Here is a 21,356-nt window from a genome sequence, read left to right on the forward strand (position 1 = left end):
ACACTGTACAACATGGATGGACCTAATAAACTGGGTTACGACATGTGTAGACTGTACAATGATGACACGTATTAAATCGTGGGCTTACGACGCAAGGTGGTATAAAATAATAAAACGTCATCAGCATGTGCTAGTGGTAAACAAATAGAGCAAGATGAATCGCACTTTGGCAATTGTGGTTTTTATGTGCACTGAAAAAAAGTGGAGGAAGCGAAAGAGAATATGGACGCAGTCATGGCTAGTTTTGGGGGTAACTCATTGCAAGTAACTTGAGTTACATAATCAATTACTTTTATCAAGTAACTAGTAAAGTAACGCATTACTTTTAAATTTACAACAAAATATCTGTTCATTTATGAAATAGCAGCACAGCGGAAAGGCTTGTTTGTTTGAACAACACCCTCCACTGTACAGGCGTGAATTTGCATTTCCTTCAGCCTGAGGCTTATCACTTTTGGTGTGAAAGGGCCTTTAAATATGCCAGAAATATAACTTTTTTGTTGTTATAAAAGCAGACAGACAAACAAACAAACAGCCCAGCCCAGATGAGAAAAAGTAACACAAAAGTAACTTAATGCATTACTTTCCATAAAAAGTAACTAAATAACACAGTTACTTTTGGAGTAACGTAATATTGTAATGCATTACTTTTAAAAGTAACTTTTCCCAACACTAGTCATGGCTAAGGAAAAGAAGCTAATTTGGCATGACACACTTTCAAATGTCGCGTTGATAAATATGCCATTTCATGTTGCATTTTTATTAGCTAGTCAGTAGACGTAGGTCGTAGCAGCAAACACACTGTGAGATGATCATGCTAAATTTCTGACACTGTCTGAACATTAATCGCAGACTATCTTTGGTCGCAAGACTGTGACAACGGCCATCTTTGAACCTCTCTCACTGTACGATTTAAGGAGCCACGACCATAGAAATCAGCACGATTGGTCATCTTTCATCTGGGACAGCCTGAAATCGTACAATGTGTACCAGGCATAAAATAGATGTGTCTGAGAGACATTCAAAATGTGGAGGTGGTGGGGCTTTCCGTGTGAATGACCCCTTCTGGATCAAAACCTGTTGCACATTATTTTACCAAAAAATGACCTGAGGCCATTTACAGAACACATTTTTTGGGATTTAAAAACGTGAGACGGAGGGCAGTCAATGAAAATAAATAAATATTTTAAACAACTTCAGAACGTGCAAGATGCTGGCGGAATGGCTAAACATGTCCATGGCATGTTTACACGGAAAACCAATGGAAAAGTTTAATGCAAAAATGCGTTCTGTGTAAATGGACTTTATTTGGAGTTTAAAAACGAGTGGTTTAGAGGTGCATTTTTAAAAGCTGAACCTCATTTAACTTGAGTGCTGCATTTTTAGAATGCCATGTCATGTGGAAGTCGAAGCAGAACAGTCAAACATTTCTGTCTAGCATGTTTACATGACAAGAACAGTGGAAATGCAGCGCATTGGAATGCAAAACGCACTCTGATCTGTGTGAATAACCCAGGCCTTAGACAGGAATGGGTTACGTAAAGAGAGTAATTTCACCACCAAAAATAATAATAATAATAATAATTCATTATTATAATAAAGCACATTAACTAATGGGCTGTTTTCTTCTATCTCTCTAGTATGACAAACAGACAATAAATCATATCACTCCCTGCATGACTCCTCTCTTCTGCATGACCTTTAGCTCCGAGTTTAACCAATGACTATAACACTGCAACTTCATTTCTAAGTAGCACTAACTAAACACCAATAGTCTGTAAATAGGTAATGGAGCAAGTGTGTGTGTGTGTGTGTGTGTATATCATGCTCTTCCCACTCAGTCCAGGCACATCAGAGTTTCACGCTGCTATAACAGCACTCTTGTCCCAGCGAGGGCTCACATCTCACAAAAAACGAGACAAACAAAGGCGACTGCATGGGAATGACATTCCTAATCAAGTGTGTACATTAAAAAGGGATTTCTCTGCTATTTTGAGAACTTAAAAGCAATGAAATAACAACAGAATGCTTCAGTAAAAGGAAGGAAATTTATGCTCTTGTTTGAGTGAAAATGATCCAGAAGCACTTCAGATTCTTCTTGGAATCTGGTGCTCACTTTACAAATTCACTGGGGATGGTTGAACAACTGTGTTGAACACTATGAGGAAGCCAATCAGAACCCTGGATTATCAAATCAACAGTACATACATAATCTAAACAAAATACACAGATGAGGAGACACAAAAACAGCCTCCATTTCCCTCAGAGTCCTCGTGCCTTGACTAAAACACTCTGTGAGGATGAAGTGGGTTTGTTGTCATCCTCGACAACCACCTCTTTGGTCACCCCACATGAGTCCACAACAACCGCCGTTTTCTTTAAGTCCTCATATTTTTTCTGTCTATCAGCCATGGCTGTGCAAGCCTCAATCACTTCATCGCTTTCAAAATCATAATCGTTCTTTAGCTCTGGAGCTTCCACAAGGAGCCTTCGGGCGTCTTCTTCCTGTGTCGCCTTTTCACGGAGAGCTTGTTGCTTCTCCCGGAGCTGTAAGGCCCAGCCTAGGTCTTCCTCCCAGAGGAGGCGCTCCGACGGATGCAGGTGCACTGCCACTTGGAAGGACCGTACAGCCTGGAACAAACACATGAAACATACGCAAAGGTGAAACTACATGCAAAATGTATGGATATTGATATACCGTACCGTTCAAAGTTTTGGGGTTGGTACACATTTTTTTTTTAACCGTTTCTGAAAGAAATCTCTTTTGCTCACCAAGGATGCATTTATTTGATCAAAAATACAGTAAAAACAGTAATATTGTGAAATTAGTGGCCCTACCAGATGTCAGTGGGAGGAGTTAGTGTAAATAGCCTCTGCCAACAAGACGGGCTATTTGCACATTCTTGCTGAATAAAAGTATTAATTTCTTTAAAAAAATCTCACCCTAAACCTTTGAACATTAGTGTGAATGATATAGATATGGGTGATACAGTATACCAAAATGGTATAATTAAACATTTTCAATTTTTCAATGTAATAAACTTTAGATTTCAAAACAACTTTAAATTGAAATAAAAACATGAAATAATTGATATCACTTTTTGCTTTATCATGTTTTTGTGCTTTGTGACCCAAACTATTCCTGTTTATCTACAATATAAACGTTTGATATGACCAAAAGCAGCGATACACTGAATGTTAACTCTGCTAAAATATAACACGCATAGACTCTGCACTGCACTTCAATGATCACTTACACTCCAAAATGAATATGAACAGATGTTTATTCCACATTCAAACCGAAGTATTCATGACTTCTCACTAGTTCTCAAGATAAAATAAACCTGTGCAGCCTTCTGGGATTACTGAACATGTACTAAAACAACTCCACTTACAGAAAAAGCCATTTCCCATTTCTTCCCAAAAACCCACTTCAGACAATAACAGTTATAAATGAAACGGGCATGTGGTTTCAGCTCAATAAAACTATGGGCTGATAATAAGCCTTAACAGATCACATCATCCATGCTTGCATACAAAAAACAGCAACTGCAAACCATTTAATTATGAATGCAACATCATCACATTCTTTATTACACACACACTGAACAACTGCGTGCGTCAGATATGCAGGGAGATGTGTGTCAGATGTATTCCACACTCAATATCCAGTATCCACAATATTAAAATGACTGTCAAAAAAGCGAAATATTTCTGTTATGAAGATGGCTTTTTATGTGCAAACTAGTGTTGTCACGATACCAAAATTATTGTTTCGATACCGATACTAAGTCAAGAATTGCGATTTCGATACTTTTTCGATACTTTTCCTGAAAAGGGAGAAACACTCTCAAATATCATTGCTGTGCTTTATTTTAAAACTGGGACAACTTTCCAATCATAACACACTAATAAATGAACATTTGAACAGCAGATAGGCTATAATAACCATTTGAACAAAATATGAAATATGAAAAATATAAAAAATAAATTAGAGCAATGACATTCAAGGTAAAAAAATAAATTAATTTAGCAGCATTATCTCAGTTATCATAAGAAACATAAGATTTTATCAATATCAATGCCACTGACGATTCTGCTTATCGATCCGATTCTTTAACGATTCTCTTATCGATTCATGATAGCATTGTGTGGAAAAAAGTAGTCATATGCTTTTTCGGGGGGGAAAAACAAGTGTTTTTATTTGTTTTATGTAATTTATGTAATAAATGAAACCTTATTACAAAGTGTTAACGATTAGTTATACACCGATTCAGACAGATCAGTTGTTTTAACCATTCATTAAAACGAATCGGTTCAAATGAGTCATTAGTTCGCGAATTGGACGTGTCATTATCGGACGTGTGCGCGTTGTGTGATTATCCAGGCGGTTACATCCCACTGTCATCACAGAAAACATTTCATGACTGGATAGTTTTTTTCGTTTATTTAAAGTGTGGTTTATGTCAGCTGAATGTGCGGAACGATTCAGAGAAGATAAGGCAACGTATTTTACCACAATTTACACCCAGCGGTAATTCAGAAAAAAAAAAAAAAACTCCGAATGCTCCACATTAAACTTTAGTCTCCCGACCTTACCATCGTGTCGAATTATTTTGATTAATATGTGCGAGGGAGAGAGAGAGAGCAAGACAGCGCTTAGTTTTGAGACGGTGAAGCCTTGTTTATACTTTCGCCTGGCTCCGCAGAGAGAGAGAGTGCGCACGCGCGACCGGGGCTCGCTCGCTCTCTCTCTCTCTCTCTGCTCGTTCAGTTCACGCGCCCTGTCACACGCGCATGAGGAGAAAAACACAGACGTCCATAGGGAGGCACTGGAAGCGTGCGTTGCACACACCAACATGCAATACTCTCTTACAAATCTGGAACGCGGTCATTCTTAGAAGTATCGATACTAATAAATTTAGGTATCGTGAAGTTTTTAATTTCCGAGTATCGCGATACTTTTGAAGTATCGGTGCACCGTGCAACACTAGTGCAAACTGCATTACAGTTGGTTGAGTGCTGAAGAGGTCGTTCAGTCTATGGAGAACTGCAATAACACATGTTCATTTACTTCTGTATGGGGTCTAAAGCCTAGTTCCTGCTGTGAATCAGTCACTCTGTTCATGTTACCCAGGAAATGAGGGGATGAAGCAAATAATCAATTCATAAATAGGATTTAGTGGGGTGTTTTAACTTCATAATTGCCCTATTGACTCAACAATCTACAAAGAAACGTTCAACTCTTTAAACAGCAACACTAGATCACGTATCTGCCTGAAAGAGGAAGAATATCAGAGCCAGTGTGAGCCAGAGTCAAGAATCCAGCCCTTGTCAAAAAGAAAACCTTTAATGAGGAATAAAGCCATCTGATGGCTTTGGGAGACATTTTCTCCTCTAGGGTCCTGATTGATTTAACAGAGATGATTTCAACAGTTGTGATGAAGTCATGGAACAGATTCATTTGATTTTGCTGGGTGACTTGCACATCAAACTCAATAGTGCCGAATCCTACAAGATGTTTGTGTGCGTGTGTCCGTAAACAAAAGTTACTCGACATTTTTATGTGGTTATAACAATAGCATTAATGTCAACATGAAACAGAAATTCATCAATCTATTTTCTAAATGCAGTTTTAATTGATATTATTGTAATTGATCCATGCATGTTTCATTTTTTTAATTTTGTTTTTTTACATAGTAATTTTTATTAATAATTAAAAAAAAATGTCAAAGATCTTATGGAGAAACAGCAGACTTACTCTCTGGTGATGTACTTTGGACTTTTCCAATCATTTAGATCTCATTTTTAATCATTTAGATTAAGGGGTTAAACCCCGTCTGTAAATGCAGCCGTGTTTTTTTTGTATTTATTTTAAAATACGTACTTTTATTTTGACATGAGTAAAACCGGAAGGAAGGTCTGTGGTCTGTTGCGCAGTGAGCTACAGACAAGAGGTAAACGCGCACATGTGTCAGTGATGTTATCTTCTAGTTATTTCTTTATTGTTACTTCATTGTTTCATGCTGTTTTGCTATAACTGTGTGCAAGTTGAAGAATCGTATTTTTTAAAGTGGTCAGTATTTTTCTGTATTCTTTAGCGTCAGTGCAAAGCCATGTGATCCATGCAATGATTGCAATGTTTTATGTTGTCTTTTGTTTGTTTATCTGAACTTTTAGTTCTACGGTGTTAATAAACATCTGTTAAGGAAACCGGAGTCTCGCATTCGATCAATGGGCGGCACAGTAGAACACTTCTGCATCGGGGAAGGCTCCGAGCGGGTGAAAACGAATCGGTTACCTAACGTAACCTCGGTTCTCTCTAGAAGAGGGAACGAGTATTGCGTAAGCTAGCTTACGCTGCGGGAAAGATTCATCTTTGCTGAGATATTGAAGCCAAAAATTATATCATAATTTGTATCCATACACAACGCAGTTCCTCTGCGGCAGACCTAGAGCAGGCTAGCTAGCAGCTCATTGGTTCGCTCAGAGAGAACTGCTTAAGCCTATGGGAGAGCGGGGCTGAACCCGCTTCCAATGAGAGGCGCCCGCGCGCTCATTGCGTCATGGCCCGCCAGAATGGGCGTGGCCATGGTGTATATAACAGTCTCTCCCAGGCTTATATGTTGATTTATTTCAGCGTGAAGCGAAACGCTAGTAGCGCAAGCACGGCCGGGAACGTAATACTCGTTCCCTCTTCTAGAGAGAACCGAGGTTACGTTAGGTAACCGATTCGTTCTCTTACGAGAGGTTCTCTCGTATTGCGTAAGCTAGCTTACGCTGCGGGAACACCTGGTCAACGCCGTGCGCGCTATGAATCCACTCATGAATTCCAGGGAGATACCGGGGGATTTTAACGTGGAGTGAATGTATTATGAGGCCGGCAGAGCGGGCACATGAAGTGTATACATAAGCATGTATGAGGCCGGCAGAGCGGGCACATGAAGAGTATAAGCATTTAAGGAGAGCACAAGGGGCGAACCGGTTGTGTGAGGGACTCCCAGTAATGCAGCTTCTTAGGGAGCTGGTCGTTTAGACAGCTAGTAATTTTGCCTGCAAGGCGGGAACTTCCAAGTTGTTGTGAAAAAAAAGTTTGAAAAAATCTGACAAAAGTGGACGGGGAGGCCCATCCCGCGGCCACACAAATGTCATGAATGGAAATTCCACAGGACCATGCCCACGATGAGGCCATGCCTCTAGTGGAGTGCGCCCTGATGCCCAGAGGGCAGGGCAGGCATTTAGATGCGTAAGCAGAGGCGATAGCGTCTACTATCCATCTAGACAGTGTCTGTTTAGAGGCGGCCAGACCTTTGGTGCGCCCCCCAAACGACACGAAAAGCTGCTCAGCGCGTCTGAACGCGGCAGCGCGCGTAGTGTACAATCTCAGAGCCCGCACCGGGCAGAGGAGATTGGCGTCGCGCTCACTATCGGATGAAGGCAGAGCCGATATGGAAATAATCTGAGCCCTGAACGGGGTACCAATCGCCTTCGGGACATTGCCATGTCTAGGTTTGAGAATGACAACAGAATCATTCGGACCAAACTCGAGACACGCGGCGCTGGATGAGAGCGCGTGAAGATCCCCCACGCGTTTTACTGAGGACAGAGCCGTCAGAAAAACGGTTTTGTGCGAGAGGTATTTTAGGTCCACAGACTCGAGCGGTTCGAACGGGGGTGCTTTCATAGCTTCGAGAACTATAGAAAGATCCCAGATAGGAACCGAAGGGGGGCGCGGAGGGTTCATCCTCTTAGCTCCCCTGAGGAAGCGGATGACTAACTCGTCTTTGCCCAGGGACTGAGCGCGTCGGGGTTCAGAGAACGCCGCGACGGCTGCCACGTAAACCTTGAGAGTGGAGGGGGACCTGCCCTTGTCCAGCATCTCTTGAAGGAAAACGAGCAAAGACGGCACCTCACATGACCGTGGGTCCAGATGTTTGTCGGTGCACCATTTTGAGAACACAGACCATTTAGACGCATAGAGCCTTCTCGTGGAAGGTGCTCTAGCCTGTATGATAGTGTTTCTTACTCCTTCTGGCAAATCAACGAATAGTCGTTGATCACCCATGCATGTAGCGCCCAGCGCCGTGGATGGGGGTGCCAGATCGTGCCGCGAGCCTGAGAGAGGAGATCTGCTCTGACTGGGATGGGCCACGGGCTGTCTGCGACAGCTGAGTGAGCTCCGGAACCCAATTCTGACTCTCCCAACGCGGGGCTATGAGGAGCACCGAGTGGCGTGTGTCCCTGATCCTCTGAATTACCTGTGGTAGCAGAGCGATCGGAGGGAATGCATAGAGCGGGCGGCGAGGCCATTCCTGGGCTAGCGCGTCCTCGCTCCTTGAGAAAAATATTGGGCAGTGAGCGTTCTCTTCTGACGCGAAGAGGTCCACCTCTGCTCTGCCGAATAGCCGCCACAGTATTTGGACCGTTTGTGTGTTCAGTGACCATTCTCCTGAGGAGATGAGGTTCCTGGACAGTATGTCTGGACCGTCGTTCAGATGGCCCGGCACATGCGTCGCTCTGAGCGAGAGCAGGCGGCTCTGAGACCAAACTAAAATGCGGTGTGTCAGTAGGAAGAGATTCCTGGACCTGACACCGCCCTGACGGTTGAGATAGGAGACCACAGCCATGTTGTTCGAACGGATCAGGACGTGGTGTCCCCGAATGAGCGGGAGGAAGCGCGAAAGCGCGTTCTCGACCGCAAGCATTTCCAGACAGTTTATGTGTAAGGGGCTTTCCTGTGTCGATCAATGGCCGAAGGCCGGTGAGCCCTCGCAGACTGCACCCCAACCCGTGTTGGATGCATCTGTCGAGATGACTTTTCGGCGAGAAAAGTTCCCCATCGTGACGCCCTGTCGAAACCATTCTGCTACTGTCCATGGCTGCAGCGCCGTGAGACATGTCTGCGTAACTCTGATCAGCTGGCGGCCCGTGTTCCACGCGCGGTGGGGTACACGGCTGTTTAACCAAAGCTGAAGCGGACGCATGTGCAGAAGGCCCAGCTGAAGCACAGCGGAGGCTGAGGCCATGTAACCCAGCATCCTCTGAAAAGTTTTCAGAGGTGAGCGGGTGCCCATCTGAAACGAGGCGGCCAGTCGCTGTACACTGCGCGCGCGCTGTGTAGACAGGCGAGCCGTCATCGTGACCGAGTTCAAATCTATTCCTAGAAAGGAAATCGATTGACTGGGTTGAAGGGAGCTCTTTGTCCAGTTGACAGAGAGGCCCAGCGTTTTCAGATGGCCGAGGAGAACTGCGCGGTGCGACAGAAGCTCCGTCTGTGATTGGGCCAAAATCAGCCAGTCGTCCAGATAATTCAATATGCGCAGCCCCTGGCTCCGCAGGGGGGCGAGCGCCGTATCCATGCACTTCGTAAATGTGCGGGGCGCCAGAGATAAGCCGAACGGGAGAACGGCGTATTGATAAACATGACCCTCGAAGGCGGATATATACCGAAAATAGGCGTCTTTCAGGTCTAGAGAGATGAACCAGTCCCCCTGGCGCACCTGCGCGAGGAGTTTCCTGGTAGTGAGCATCTTGAACGGTCTCTTCATGAGCACTTTGTTCAAAGACCTGAGATCTAAAATCGGTCTGAGGCCGCCGTCTTTCTTGGGAACCAGAAAATAACGGCCGTAAAACCCCGACTCGGTCATAGATGGTGGGACTCTCTCTATGGCGCCCTTTTGCAACAGCGTCGCAATTTCTGAGCGGAGCGTGCCGGCGGCCAGCGGGCTGACAGTAGATTCGAGCCGCGCACGAGGCGGGCGGCGGCGAAACTGTAGCAGATAGCCGTTCTTTATAATGCTTAGTACCCACGGGGAAATGCCTGGAATGGCTTCCCACGCTTTGGAGCATGCGGCTAGTGGCCGAATGGCTATATCGCCCTGACTGCTGCACATAACGGGCTGGACACAGTGTGTGGGCGCGCTTTGAATGTGTGTGGCAACGGGATTTGCACTCAGAGAGGAGTCTATGGGCCGTGAAACAGAGCGAGCAGAGAGGGGACACGCGCACGAGCTCGTGGGCGTGTTTATGTTCTCTGATATTAGAGCGGGCTGTGCCCGTTTCATGTGATGGGGCTCTGATAGAGACACGGGGTATGTTATGCTTGTGTGTATGGGTGAGCACATGATTGTGGGCACATTTTCTACACAACTGGCAAATTTTCTCTTTTTGAGATTTCTCTGGGTAGCCGTAAAAACGGCTTTTTGTCGCTCGCAAGCGGGCTGGAACACCGGCTTGTTTGTGGCGGTCAACACTACAGCAGTCGACGAAATAACGGGGACTGGCAGAGGGCGAAGCTTTGACGGCGGTCCGGCCGCAGCGGGAGAGCACCGTCGTTTTCTTGACTTTGCTAGGCAGACTTCTGATGATCAGGCTTCAGCGTGATCTTAGGTCGCGGGCCTCGCGGGGGCGGCGGCTGTCAGAGCGAGAGCGAGGGCGGCCGCCCTGTCTGCGCTGGGCTGTTTGAGTCTGCGGAGGGGGGCGCTGTGGTGGAGCTCTGGCAGGAGGCTCGCGAGAGCGGCCCGCGGAAGAGCTAGCGCGGCGGGGCAGAAACAAATTCATCGCCTGAGTAGCTTTCTGGACCTCAGAAAAGCGATCGACGATTCCCGTGACAGCAGATCCAAAAAGGCCCGTCGGGGAGAGGGGCGCGTTAAGAAACGCGGCGCGCTCAGAATCTCCCATGTCGGCGAGCGTGAGCCATAAGTGTCTCTCGGCAACACAAAGGCTGGCCATGCATCTCCCCAGAGCTTGTGCGGCGGCTTTAGTGGCGCGAAGGGCGAGGTCCGTAGCACTTCTCAGATCCGTGACAGCGGGGGAGGGGTTTCTACCGCCTTCGGCCCACTCACGGAGAATATCGCTCTGTAATACTTGGAGGACAGACATCGAATGTAGCGCTGCGGCGGCCTGACGGGCGGCGGCGTAGGCGCGAGCATGAAAGCTCGAGGTCGCTCTGCAAGCTTTCGAAGGAAGCGTGGGGGAAGAGCGCCATCTAGCAGAGGGCGGGCAGAGGTGTGCGGCGACCAAGTCCTCGACGGGCGGCATGGCTGAGTAGCCTTTCTCGGCGGCTCCGTCCACCGAGCGCAGCGAGGCGGATATATCAGAGCGGTTTCTAGCCGAGAGCGGGGCATTCCAGGACTTCGTCAGCTCTGCGTGAAGTTCAGGCAGGAATGGAGCGGCCCGGTTGCACGCGGGGGTCGAGCGCCGATGAAAAAAGCTGCCGTCCATCCGGTTCGGGGCCTGCTCGGGTGGAGGAGACCACTCGAGACCGAGGCGTTCGACGGCCTGTGAGAGGAGGCGCATTAGTTCCTCCTCTATCCCGGCACGGATCCCCGCCGATTCTCTCGTGGATCCGAGAGATGACCATTCTTCACTGTCTGATGCGAGCAGTGAACAGGAGTCCTTCTCCTCCGCGGCGTCATCGGAAGCGACAGAGCGGCCACTCGGCGGCAACTGTATGTCCGGCAGGGGCGGGGAGGGAGAGCGGGAAGCGGGAGGCGGCGGCGGCGGCCCGCATTGTTCCGCTGGGGGCTCCGGCGGCCTCTGGGAGCGGCGTTTTTTCTTACGCGGCGAAGAGGAAGGCGGCGCGGGAGCGGATTTTGCTGCCAGAAGTCGTGCCCGCAGGGACGACAACGGCAGGCTCTCACAGAAGTCGCATCCTCCATCCGCGAGGGCGAGTTCTGCGTGCTCGAGTCCCAGGCAGAGAGCGCAGATGACATGGCGGTCTCCGTCCTCGAGACGAGCGCGGCAAGAGCCGCAGGAAAAACGAGACATCTTTAAAAAGACGCTCGGCTCTTTTAGGTATAATAGAGAAGGATACAGTCGTCGGATGGCGCTAGCTTGCAGGGCGGCTGAAGGTGGCGAAGACGGCCGGCTTCTTCAGGGTCCGGGAGCTCGCTAGAGTTATGCCTTCTCGACGGCGACGGCTTTTCTCAGGACAGCAGAAGCGTGCAGCTTGCTGAAGATGAAATGAATCAACATATAAGCCTGGGAGAGACTGTTATATACACCATGGCCACGCCCATTCTGGCGGGCCATGACGCAATGAGCGCGCGGGCGCCTCTCATTGGAAGCGGGTTCAGCCCCGCTCTCCCATAGGCTTAAGCAGTTCTCTCTGAGCGAACCGATGAGCTGCTAGCTAGCCTGCTCTAGGTCTGCCGCAGAGGAACTGCGTTGTGTATGGATACAAATTATGAAATAGGGCTGGGTATCGTAACAAAATGTTCGGTACCGATACCGATACCTTGACTTCGATACCGGTTCCTGAACGATACTTTTTTCGATACCAATTTTATGTAACCAGGTTTAACAATATAACATCACCTAATTTTTTTTTCAGTTTGTTGACTTTTTTACACTCATATTTTGAGTATGTAAAAAAGCACCAATGCTAAAGTTTTCTATGTTTCCTAATCATTTAACAACATGTATTCTTTACTTCAATGAGCTCATTGTTTCTGCTTTAACTTAATGCATTAATTAACGATGAAACTGAATGAAAATTAATTGAAATGCATTACACTGTCACCTCTGATAACAGATCACTCTAAATTGTAATTTAGACATGCATTTTCTGTAAAGCTGCTTTGAAACGATATGTATTGTGAAAAATGCTATACAAATAAATGTGAATTAAATTAAATATAGGCTACTGGGGGGCGGGATATATACCTGCACGTGAAGCTTGCAGCAAAGCACTGGCAAAAGTAGCCTAATGATTATGGATGTGGAAACAATAGCAAGGAGATATTTTAATTGTTTATTAATGAACAAGTGTTTACTAATGGTGTGTTCACACCGAACGCGAATTTAATTATTTGTGCGAGTAGATTACATACATAGTCAATGCAAAGACGCGAATAGACGCATCATTCGCGCCGGGCGTCGCGAATGACGCGAATTGGGCGACGCGTTTGCCGCGAACGTCTTCCGCGCAAGTTGAAAAATTTTAACTCGAGCTGAAATTTCAAGCGTCGAACTAGACGCGATAGACGCGTATTTGACGCTCTATTCGCGTTCGATGTGAACACCATTACTCTCAAGTGTATTTTGTGCGCTTCAGTGCCTAGATTTACCGTGTTGCCGGTCTTGGCAGCAATGATCTTGTCGAAAATATTGCATCGCGTGCATCTGGCATGGAGTCTGGCACATGACATAGGTACACTTTGGATCATTTCCACATATTTTCTATCTATCTGGGTTGGGACGCACGCTTACACACACACACACACACACACTGCAGCCTCACGTGCGACGAGCCGCGTCTCTGGGCAGCCGCGTAAACTAGTGTTTTTCCGCCACAGCCAATCATGCTGCATGCTTATTGTTTCACTGACGTTGACGAGATTAACCACTTAGGTACCGAAATGTGGTACCGAAAAACAAGACATGTTTCGATACTCGGTAGTATCGAGGCAATTCGGTCGGTACCTAAAAAGTACCGAACTCGGTACCCAGCCCTAAGCGCAAGTACTGCCATTATAGCTCACGGACATTTAATTTGTGTTTTTTCCTTAAAGCAGCATTGGACATTATTTTTCCTGCAGTTGGTTATCTAAGAATCAAAGAAACTAAGTAGATAAGTAAATGTAACCATTCTCCCAGTTGAATCTAAGATGGTTTAAGTTAATATCAAAGTATTGTGCATACAAGTGAGTTTTCATATGTAGACTGTGTCAAGAGGTGTATTTATTTTTTACACTGTTATTGCCTTTTTATTACTCGGTCATTGAAGTGTGTTATTATGAAACTGTAGTGTTTAGTGTGCAGTTTTCAGAGGTTAAGTTAAGGTAATCAAAGAGATTTATATTTACATTTAATTTTTCAACATTTTATGTTATTTTATATTTGCACACATTAGAGTTTAGAATACATTTATTTCAAATTTCGACATTTAAAGCTGTACAATAAATATGTCACACTCAAAAGAATACACTTTTCCTCCAACTGAAAAGGTCAGTCACGGAGACCTTCAAGAAGACAGTGACGCAGAGCAAATGACCCTATCACAGCAAGCTGACACTGATAAGCAAGTTGAAGACACAGCGCAGGATTCACAATCTCAGGTTGGTGAGGATGACACGCAACTGCCTCCTGTAATTAGGAAATCTGGACGTACACAAAAGCTCACTGAAAAGGGAAAGGCTCTGTTAGATGACAAAACGAAGGATCTAAATGCGAGTTTTGTAAAGATGTACAGAAGGTGGAAGTATCACATCAATGGTTTAAAACGGTCCATTAAGAATAATGATGCTGATGATCTGATTGGTGAGATTGTAAATGCAATCAATACCATCCAAGTTGACATGGACAATACTTACCTCAAATTAAGAGCCATTTCAAGTCCTGAACCTGACATTCGAAGAATGAATGATACATGCCAGGCATTCACTAGGATTGCAAATACAAATGTTCAACATTTCCGCAGTGGTGATGATTCAGAATTCATATCTTGGCCTGATGCTAAGTCAGTGTTTGACAGCACAGTGTCTAGTGTTTCCTCAGTTCAAACCGCTAAGTCAAATGCTTCTTCCAAAGTATCCAGACACTCTACCATCCTGTCCCTTAATGCAAAACAAGCGGCAGCTGAAGTTGTAGCTACGCAAGAGGTGATAAAGATAACCAATGCACAACGTCAGCAGAAAGAAGAAATTCAAAGACTTGAGGTGGAAGACCAAATCTTGAAGGCTGAAAGAGAAGCTAAAGAAAGGGAAATTGAAGCAGAAAGTGCTAAAAAAAAGAGCTCAGTTTATAGCAGAAAGTGCTGATAGAAAAATGAAGCTGGAAGGGAAAAGAAGAGAAGTAGAACGGCTAGAAGAACTTAAAGGGTATGTTGCAGCTCAAGCAAGACTGCAGGTTTATTCAGAATCTGTCGATCCACCACTTGCACTTAACCCTTTAATGGATCCATTTTTTCCCTCCTATCAAGCACCAGTCTCCCAAGCTCTTCCTGTGCAACAAGCCAAGTCCAGTCAAGTCCATCACCCACATGAGGTCACAGCCACTAAAAACTCTATCCCATATCCCTCATGCTTTGCTCCACAGCCAGCCACATTTTCTCAAGTCCCTGTAAGTCAAGTCATCACTCCAACTGCACTTCCACTTATGCAACAAGCACCAACCACTCAAGCTCTGTTTTCTTCTCATGAAACTTCCAATGATCTTGTGAGAACTCTAGCTAAAGCAATCACAGCTAATCGATTTCCAATTCCAGAACCTGAAGTTTTCAAAGGAGATCCTCTCAAGTACAACGATTGGAAGCTTTCCTTCGTTACTCTGATTGATCGCAAGAACCTGCTAACTCAAGAAAAGCTCTTCTTTCTACGCAGGTATGTTGGCGGCTCAGCCAAGAGAGCTATTGAAGGCCATTTCCTTGTAGGAACAGAAGCAGCTTATCGTGCTGCCTGCAATATACTTGAAGAAAGATTTGGTAATCCATTCATAGTTGCCAAGTCATATCGTGACAAGATACATGCATGGCATAAAATTGGCCCCAAAGACAGCGAAAATCTTCGTGAGTTTGTTGATTTCTTGAGCAGTGTTGAAGCAGCTATGCCATATGTTCAAGGTCTACAAACTCTCAACGACTGTGTGGAAAACCAAATGATTACTGTCAAGCTCCCGGATTGGTTGAGCTCACGCTGGAATAGAGAAGCCACAATTTATCAAGATGGACACCAAATGTTCCCTGACTTCAGATACTTCGTAAGATTCCTCAACATGGAGGCTCGAATTGCATGTAACCCAATCACATCATTATATGCGGTGAAGCCAACTGAACAAGAAAGATCAAAGCCAACCGAACGAGAACGGTTTAAGTATCAACGAAATCAGAACTTGAGTGCTAAGACTTTTACCATTAATAAGTGAGAAGACAAGCATCACATGCATGTTTTGCAAGAGGAAAGGCCATACTCTCCATAGGTGTCTCAAGATTAGGGAAAAACCAGTTGAAGAAAGAGTTAAGTTTGTACAACTGGAGAAATTATGTTTTGGCTGCCTTAGGATCGGCCATAACTCAAGAGCTTGTACATCCAGGAGTGTGTGTGACTTATGTGGAAAACGTCACCCCACTTGCCTACATCAAGATCGTGAGAAGAAAGACCAAGAGCAAGGAAACAAGGACCAACAGTCTGAACCAATTGAAATACAACAAGCTACCTCTAATCGAGTTGTTCAAGAGAAGAGCAGCACCTATACTTCATCTATCGTTCCAGTCTATGTCTCCACGACAATGGAACCAGACAAGGAAGTTTTAGTGTATGCTTTACTTGATAGTCAGAGCGACACCACCTTCATTCTGAAGGATGCAGCTGTAACATTGGGTGCCAAGAAAGAGCCAGTAAAACTCAAAGTGTCCACGATAACATCAAAAACAAAAGTGGTGAATAGCCAAAAGGTGCAAGGACTACAGGTAAGAGGCATCAGCTCTGACACCAAAATCAAACTCCCAACAACTTATACCAGAGATTACATACCAGCAAACAGATCCCATATACCCACAAGTACAACTGCAAGATCCTGGCCTCACTTAGAGCATTTGGCGGATGAGATGTCTCCTGAGCTCGACTGTGAAGTAGGATTGTTAATCGGCTATAACTGTCCACAAGCCTTACTTCCCAGAGAAGTCATCATGGGCAATGAAGCCCAGCCATACGCACAAAGGTCTGTGTTGGGTTGGAGCATTATCGGCTACAGCGGCACTGTAATTGACTATGCTGATGAGGATGAAATCGGTGTGAGTCACCGTGTCATCATAAAGAAAGTTCAGCCAGCTACTAAGCCCTCTTCTGAGCTCAAGTCTGAGGTCCATTTTGTTTATAGGACTCAAGTCAAGGAAATGATCACTCCAGCAGATATACTCAAGGTCTTTGAGTCAGATTTTACTGAGAAGTTCAGTGAAGAAGCTCTAATCTCACAAGAAGATATTAAGTTCTTAGTGAAGCTAAAAGAAGGAATCAAGCAAAAGGCAAATGGGCATTACGAAATGCCATTGCCTTTCAAGGAAGAGAGGCCAAGTCTACCAAACAACAAGGTGTGTGCAGAACATAGACTCAGATGTCTGGGGAAACGTCTTAAGAAAGACAATCAATATCACAAGGATTATGTGGCTTTTATGGAGGACGTAATAGCAAGAGGTGATGCTGAAAGGGTTCCAGAGTCAGAGGTAATCAATCAGAACACGTGGTATATCCCTCACCATGGGGTTTACCACCCCCAAAAGCCAGGAAAGATTCGCGTGGTATTTGATTGTTCAGCTAAGTTTCAGAATACATCACTGAATGAGCATCTACTCAGCGGGCCAGACCTTACAAATACCCTTGTAGGGGTCTTGTGTCGTTTCCGCAAAGGACAAGTAGCCATCATGTGTGATGTAGAGCGGATGTTCCATCAATTTCATGTTGCACCAAGGGATCAAGACTACCTCAGGTTTTTGTGGTGGGAAAGAGGCAATATGGAAGCTCCACCGTCAGTATTCCGCATGAGGGTTCACTTGTTCGGTGCTGCATCGTCACCTGGATGCGCAAACTTTGGGCTCAAACACCTGGCTGCAGAAGGAGAAGGCAAGTTCAGTGAAGCTACTGTAAGGTTTATACAACGCAACTTTTATGTTGACGATGGATTAACAAGTTTGGACAGTGAAGAAGAAGCTATCAAGCTTGTTAGAGAAGCAAGAGACCTCTGCAGCACCGGTAAACTCCGCTTACACAAGTTCATCACCAATAACAAGAAGGTTATTGCCACAATTCCAAAGCAAGAACTTGCTGAAGTTGTAGCGGACCTGGACATGGCCTTGGGTGAGCATAAGATAGAACGGGCTCTTGGGGTCCAATGGTGCATTAGCTCGGATAAGTTCCAGTTCAAAGTGAAGGTAAAAGAGCATCCTTTTACCAGAAGAGGAGTACTGTCAACAGTGGCCTCAATTTTTGATCCACTTGGATTTGTGGCACCTATCCTTTTGAAAGGTAAACAGATACTACAAAGGATGTGCCAGGAAAAGGTAGGATGGGATGACCCACTTCCTGACGACCTTAGGCCGCATTGGGAAGCATGGGTACAAGACCTTTATAGTCTGTCTTCGGTAGAGATACCACGGCATTACATACCATTGGCAGCCAAGGATGTTCGTCAGTGTGAACTTCACCATTTCTCCGATGCCAGTGTCTCTGGCTATGGAATGTGTTCTTACCTTAGAGTTGTTTCGAAGTCTGGAGAAGTCCATTGCGCTCTTGTTATGGGGAAGGCAAGGGTTGCGCCAACTAAGATAACAACTATCCCAAGGCTGGAACTCTCAGCTGCGGTCGTGGCCACAAGGACAAGTGATCTGCTAAGGAAAGAAATGGAGATTAAGGATCTGCAAGAATACTTTTGGACTGATTCCAAAGTCGTTCTTGGTTATATTAACAATGATGAAAGGCGATTTCATGTATTCGTAGCCAATCGGATTCAGCAGATTAAGTCGAGCACAGATCCAAGTCAGTGGCAATATGTTGCATCTGAAAGTAACCCGGCTGACCATGCCTCGCGCGGGCTCAAAGCAAAGGAGCTTGTAGAGTCTAACTGGTTCTCAGGACCTAGTTTCTTGTGGCAAAAGGACCTCCATAAAGAAGAGATTAAGGTGGAAGAACTCAATGAAGACGACCCAGAAATCAGAAGAGCACATGTTCACGCAACGAAAGCAAATGAGGAAAGGTCCCTATCAGACCGACTTCAGAAGTTTTCAGACTGGAAGAGAGTCGTAAGAGCCATAGCAAGACTTAAGCGTCTTGCAAAGGAGGTGAAAGGTCTTAAAACAAGATCCAATGAAGTTACGACACTTGATGAAAGAATGGATGCTGAACAATTCATAATCCGTGCAGTTCAAGAAGAAGCGTTCAAGGATGAAATCAAGGCTCTTAAACAAAAGGATGATGTACAAAGGAGCAAGTCAACCAAACTGCATAAGTTGAACCCCTTTATGGACAGCCAAGATATCCTGAGGGTGGGAGGTAGATTGACACAAGCAACACTTCACCCTCATGTTAAACACCCAGCTATCCTTCCCAAAGGACATCATGTGTCTCGATTGTTGATAAAACACTATCATGAGAAGGTGAAGCATCAGGGTCGTGGAATGACCATCAATGAACTACGCTCCAGTGGGATTTGGATCCTGGGATGTAGTAGTGAAGTGTCATCACTCATTTTCAAGTGCATCAAATGCAGAAAGCTCAGAAGGTGTAGTCAAGAACAAAAAATGGCCGACCTTCCACCAGAGAGGATGGAAGCTACTCCTCCATTTACTTTTAGTGGTATGGATTGCTTCGGACCATTTTATGTTAAAGATGGAAGAAAAGACCTGAAGAGATATGGGCTTCTATTCACCTGCATGTGTTCACGTGCCATCCACATTGAGGTACTGGATGACCTTTTTACTGATGCCTTCCTGAATGCGTTGCGCTGTTTTATTGCCATAAGAGGCAATGTAAGCCAGCTTCAAAGTGATCAAGGCACAAACTTTGTGGGAGCACGCAATGAATTCCAAGAATTAATGAAAGGGATGGAGCGAGAACGTGTGAAAGAGCTTGGATGCAACTTTGTCATGAACCCACCTGCTTCCAGTCACATGGGCGGCGTCTGGGAGAGGCAGATTCGGACCGTGAGAAGTGTCCTCACATCTATCCTAGACCAGTCTGCTGGAAGATTAGACAGCTCTTCATTAAGAACATTCCTGTACTAAGTGATGGCTATAGTGAATAGTCGACCATTGACCACAGAATATCTCAATGATCCATCAGGACCTGAACCCCTAACGCCAAACCACATATTGACAATGAAATCGTCAATAATCGCTCCACCACCTGGTGAGTTTGTAAGGGAAGATCTCTATCTGCAGAAAAGATGGAAGAGAGTACAGTTCTTGTCCAATGAATTTTGGACCAGGTGGAGAAAGGAGTATTTGCTGAATCTGCAGCAGAGGAGCAAATGGAACAAGGAAAGGAGAAATGCTAAAGTGAATGACATTGTCCTGTTGCAAGATGATGGCTCACCAAGAAATCAGTGGAAGATGGCGAAGGTAGTTGAAGTCTTCCAAGGAGCTGACGGAAGAGTCCGAAAACTCAAGCTGTTACTTAGTGACACAACACTAGACAGTAAGGGTACACGCTCAAATAAGCCACTTTACTTAGAAAGGTCAATACACAAAACAGTATTATTGCTTGAGGCTGAGTAAGTAGGTTAGTTCTTCAATATCATTGTTTTTGTTTATACTTGAAGGTATATGTGTGTTTACATAAATGTTTTACAAGATTCTGTTAACAATGTTGCAATGTGAATCACAATGTGTGATGGTGGGAGTGTAAATGCAGCCGTGTTTTTTTTGTATTTATTTTAAAATACGTACTTTTATTTTGACATGAGTAAAACCGGAAGGAAGGTCTGTGGTCTGTTGCGCAGTGAGCTACAGACAAGAGGTAAACGCGCACATGTGTCAGTGATGTTATCTTCTAGTTATTTCTTTATTGTTACTTCATTGTTTTATGCTGTTTTGCTATAACTGTGTGCAAGTTGAAGAATCGTATTTTGACTGTGAAGATTGCTTCTGGGGAATGACTCTGCCGTTGATTGAGAAGCAGGCTAAAGTGGTCAGTATTTTTCTGTATTCTTTAGCGTCAGTGCAAAGCCATGTGATCCATGCAATGATTGCAATGTTTTATGTTGTCTTTTGTTTGTTTATCTGAACTTTTAGTTCTACGGTGTTAATAAACATCTGTTAAGGAAACCGGAGTCTCGCATTCGATCAATGGGCGGCACACCGTCCCTCCAAAACTGACCGCAAATTGACCGCAAGATCTCATTCAGATCTGCCTCGAAGTACTTTTTTCTTTTTCTTTTTTTTCTTTCGATAATTTGTTTCACTCGATGTACATCACTATATGGAAGAACTGATCTGTTGCTTTTTCAAGTTTCACCGCAATTTTAAATAAAACGGAAATACGCCCAGGAAATAAAATTTTGCTACACCTTTTGTGCAAACATTTATGGAAATATATTGTTGTTACAGGAAAGAAAAACAACTGACACTTAATCACCAGCCTCTTAATTTCTCGCTCAAACAAAACTTTACAGAACTTTCCATTGAAATGAACTGCAGATTTCCAGGAACAGCATAATTATAATGTGGTAAAACTGATTGGGTATTAATCTTATGTTGGCTGGAATGATTTGTACATTGTAAAACAGTTATGAGAGCCGTTTTTCTCTTTGTATTATGCAATAACGTGATTAAAAACAGCGGATAATATGAATCAGAATCAAGGTAAATGCTAATCACAGTTAAATGAATAGAGACAGGCCTCATTTAAAAGTGATTACAAGTAAGC

The 21,356-nt window shown here is 44.7% G+C and overlaps 1 protein-coding gene and 1 long non-coding RNA gene across 3 annotated transcripts in view; one reads left to right on the forward strand and one right to left on the reverse strand.

Annotated features, from left to right (window-relative positions):
* Window positions 1-2,034: 2,034 nt before the first annotated feature.
* The window catches only part of ttc33 (tetratricopeptide repeat domain 33), a 54,350-nt gene continuing 35,028 nt past the window's right edge, over window positions 2,035-21,356 (reverse strand). For both annotated transcript variants that reach the window (XM_056241375.1, XM_056241376.1), the window contains exon 5: window positions 2,035-2,631. In XM_056241375.1, the coding sequence (XP_056097350.1) occupies window positions 2,263-2,631 (369 nt within the window). In that variant the 3' untranslated portion in view covers window positions 2,035-2,262. The remainder of the gene's footprint in view (window positions 2,632-21,356) is intronic.
* Window positions 20,525-20,755, forward strand: LOC130076332 (uncharacterized). The gene is made up of 2 exons (XR_008805633.1): window positions 20,525-20,618; window positions 20,723-20,755. It is a non-coding gene; the product is annotated as an uncharacterized LOC130076332 (long non-coding RNA).

Source organism: Rhinichthys klamathensis, unplaced genomic scaffold (assembly GCF_029890125.1).
Source record: "Rhinichthys klamathensis goyatoka isolate OS25496 unplaced genomic scaffold, OSU_Roscu_1.1 h1tg000639l_1, whole genome shotgun sequence".
Taxonomy (NCBI): domain Eukaryota; kingdom Metazoa; phylum Chordata; class Actinopteri; order Cypriniformes; family Leuciscidae; genus Rhinichthys; species Rhinichthys klamathensis.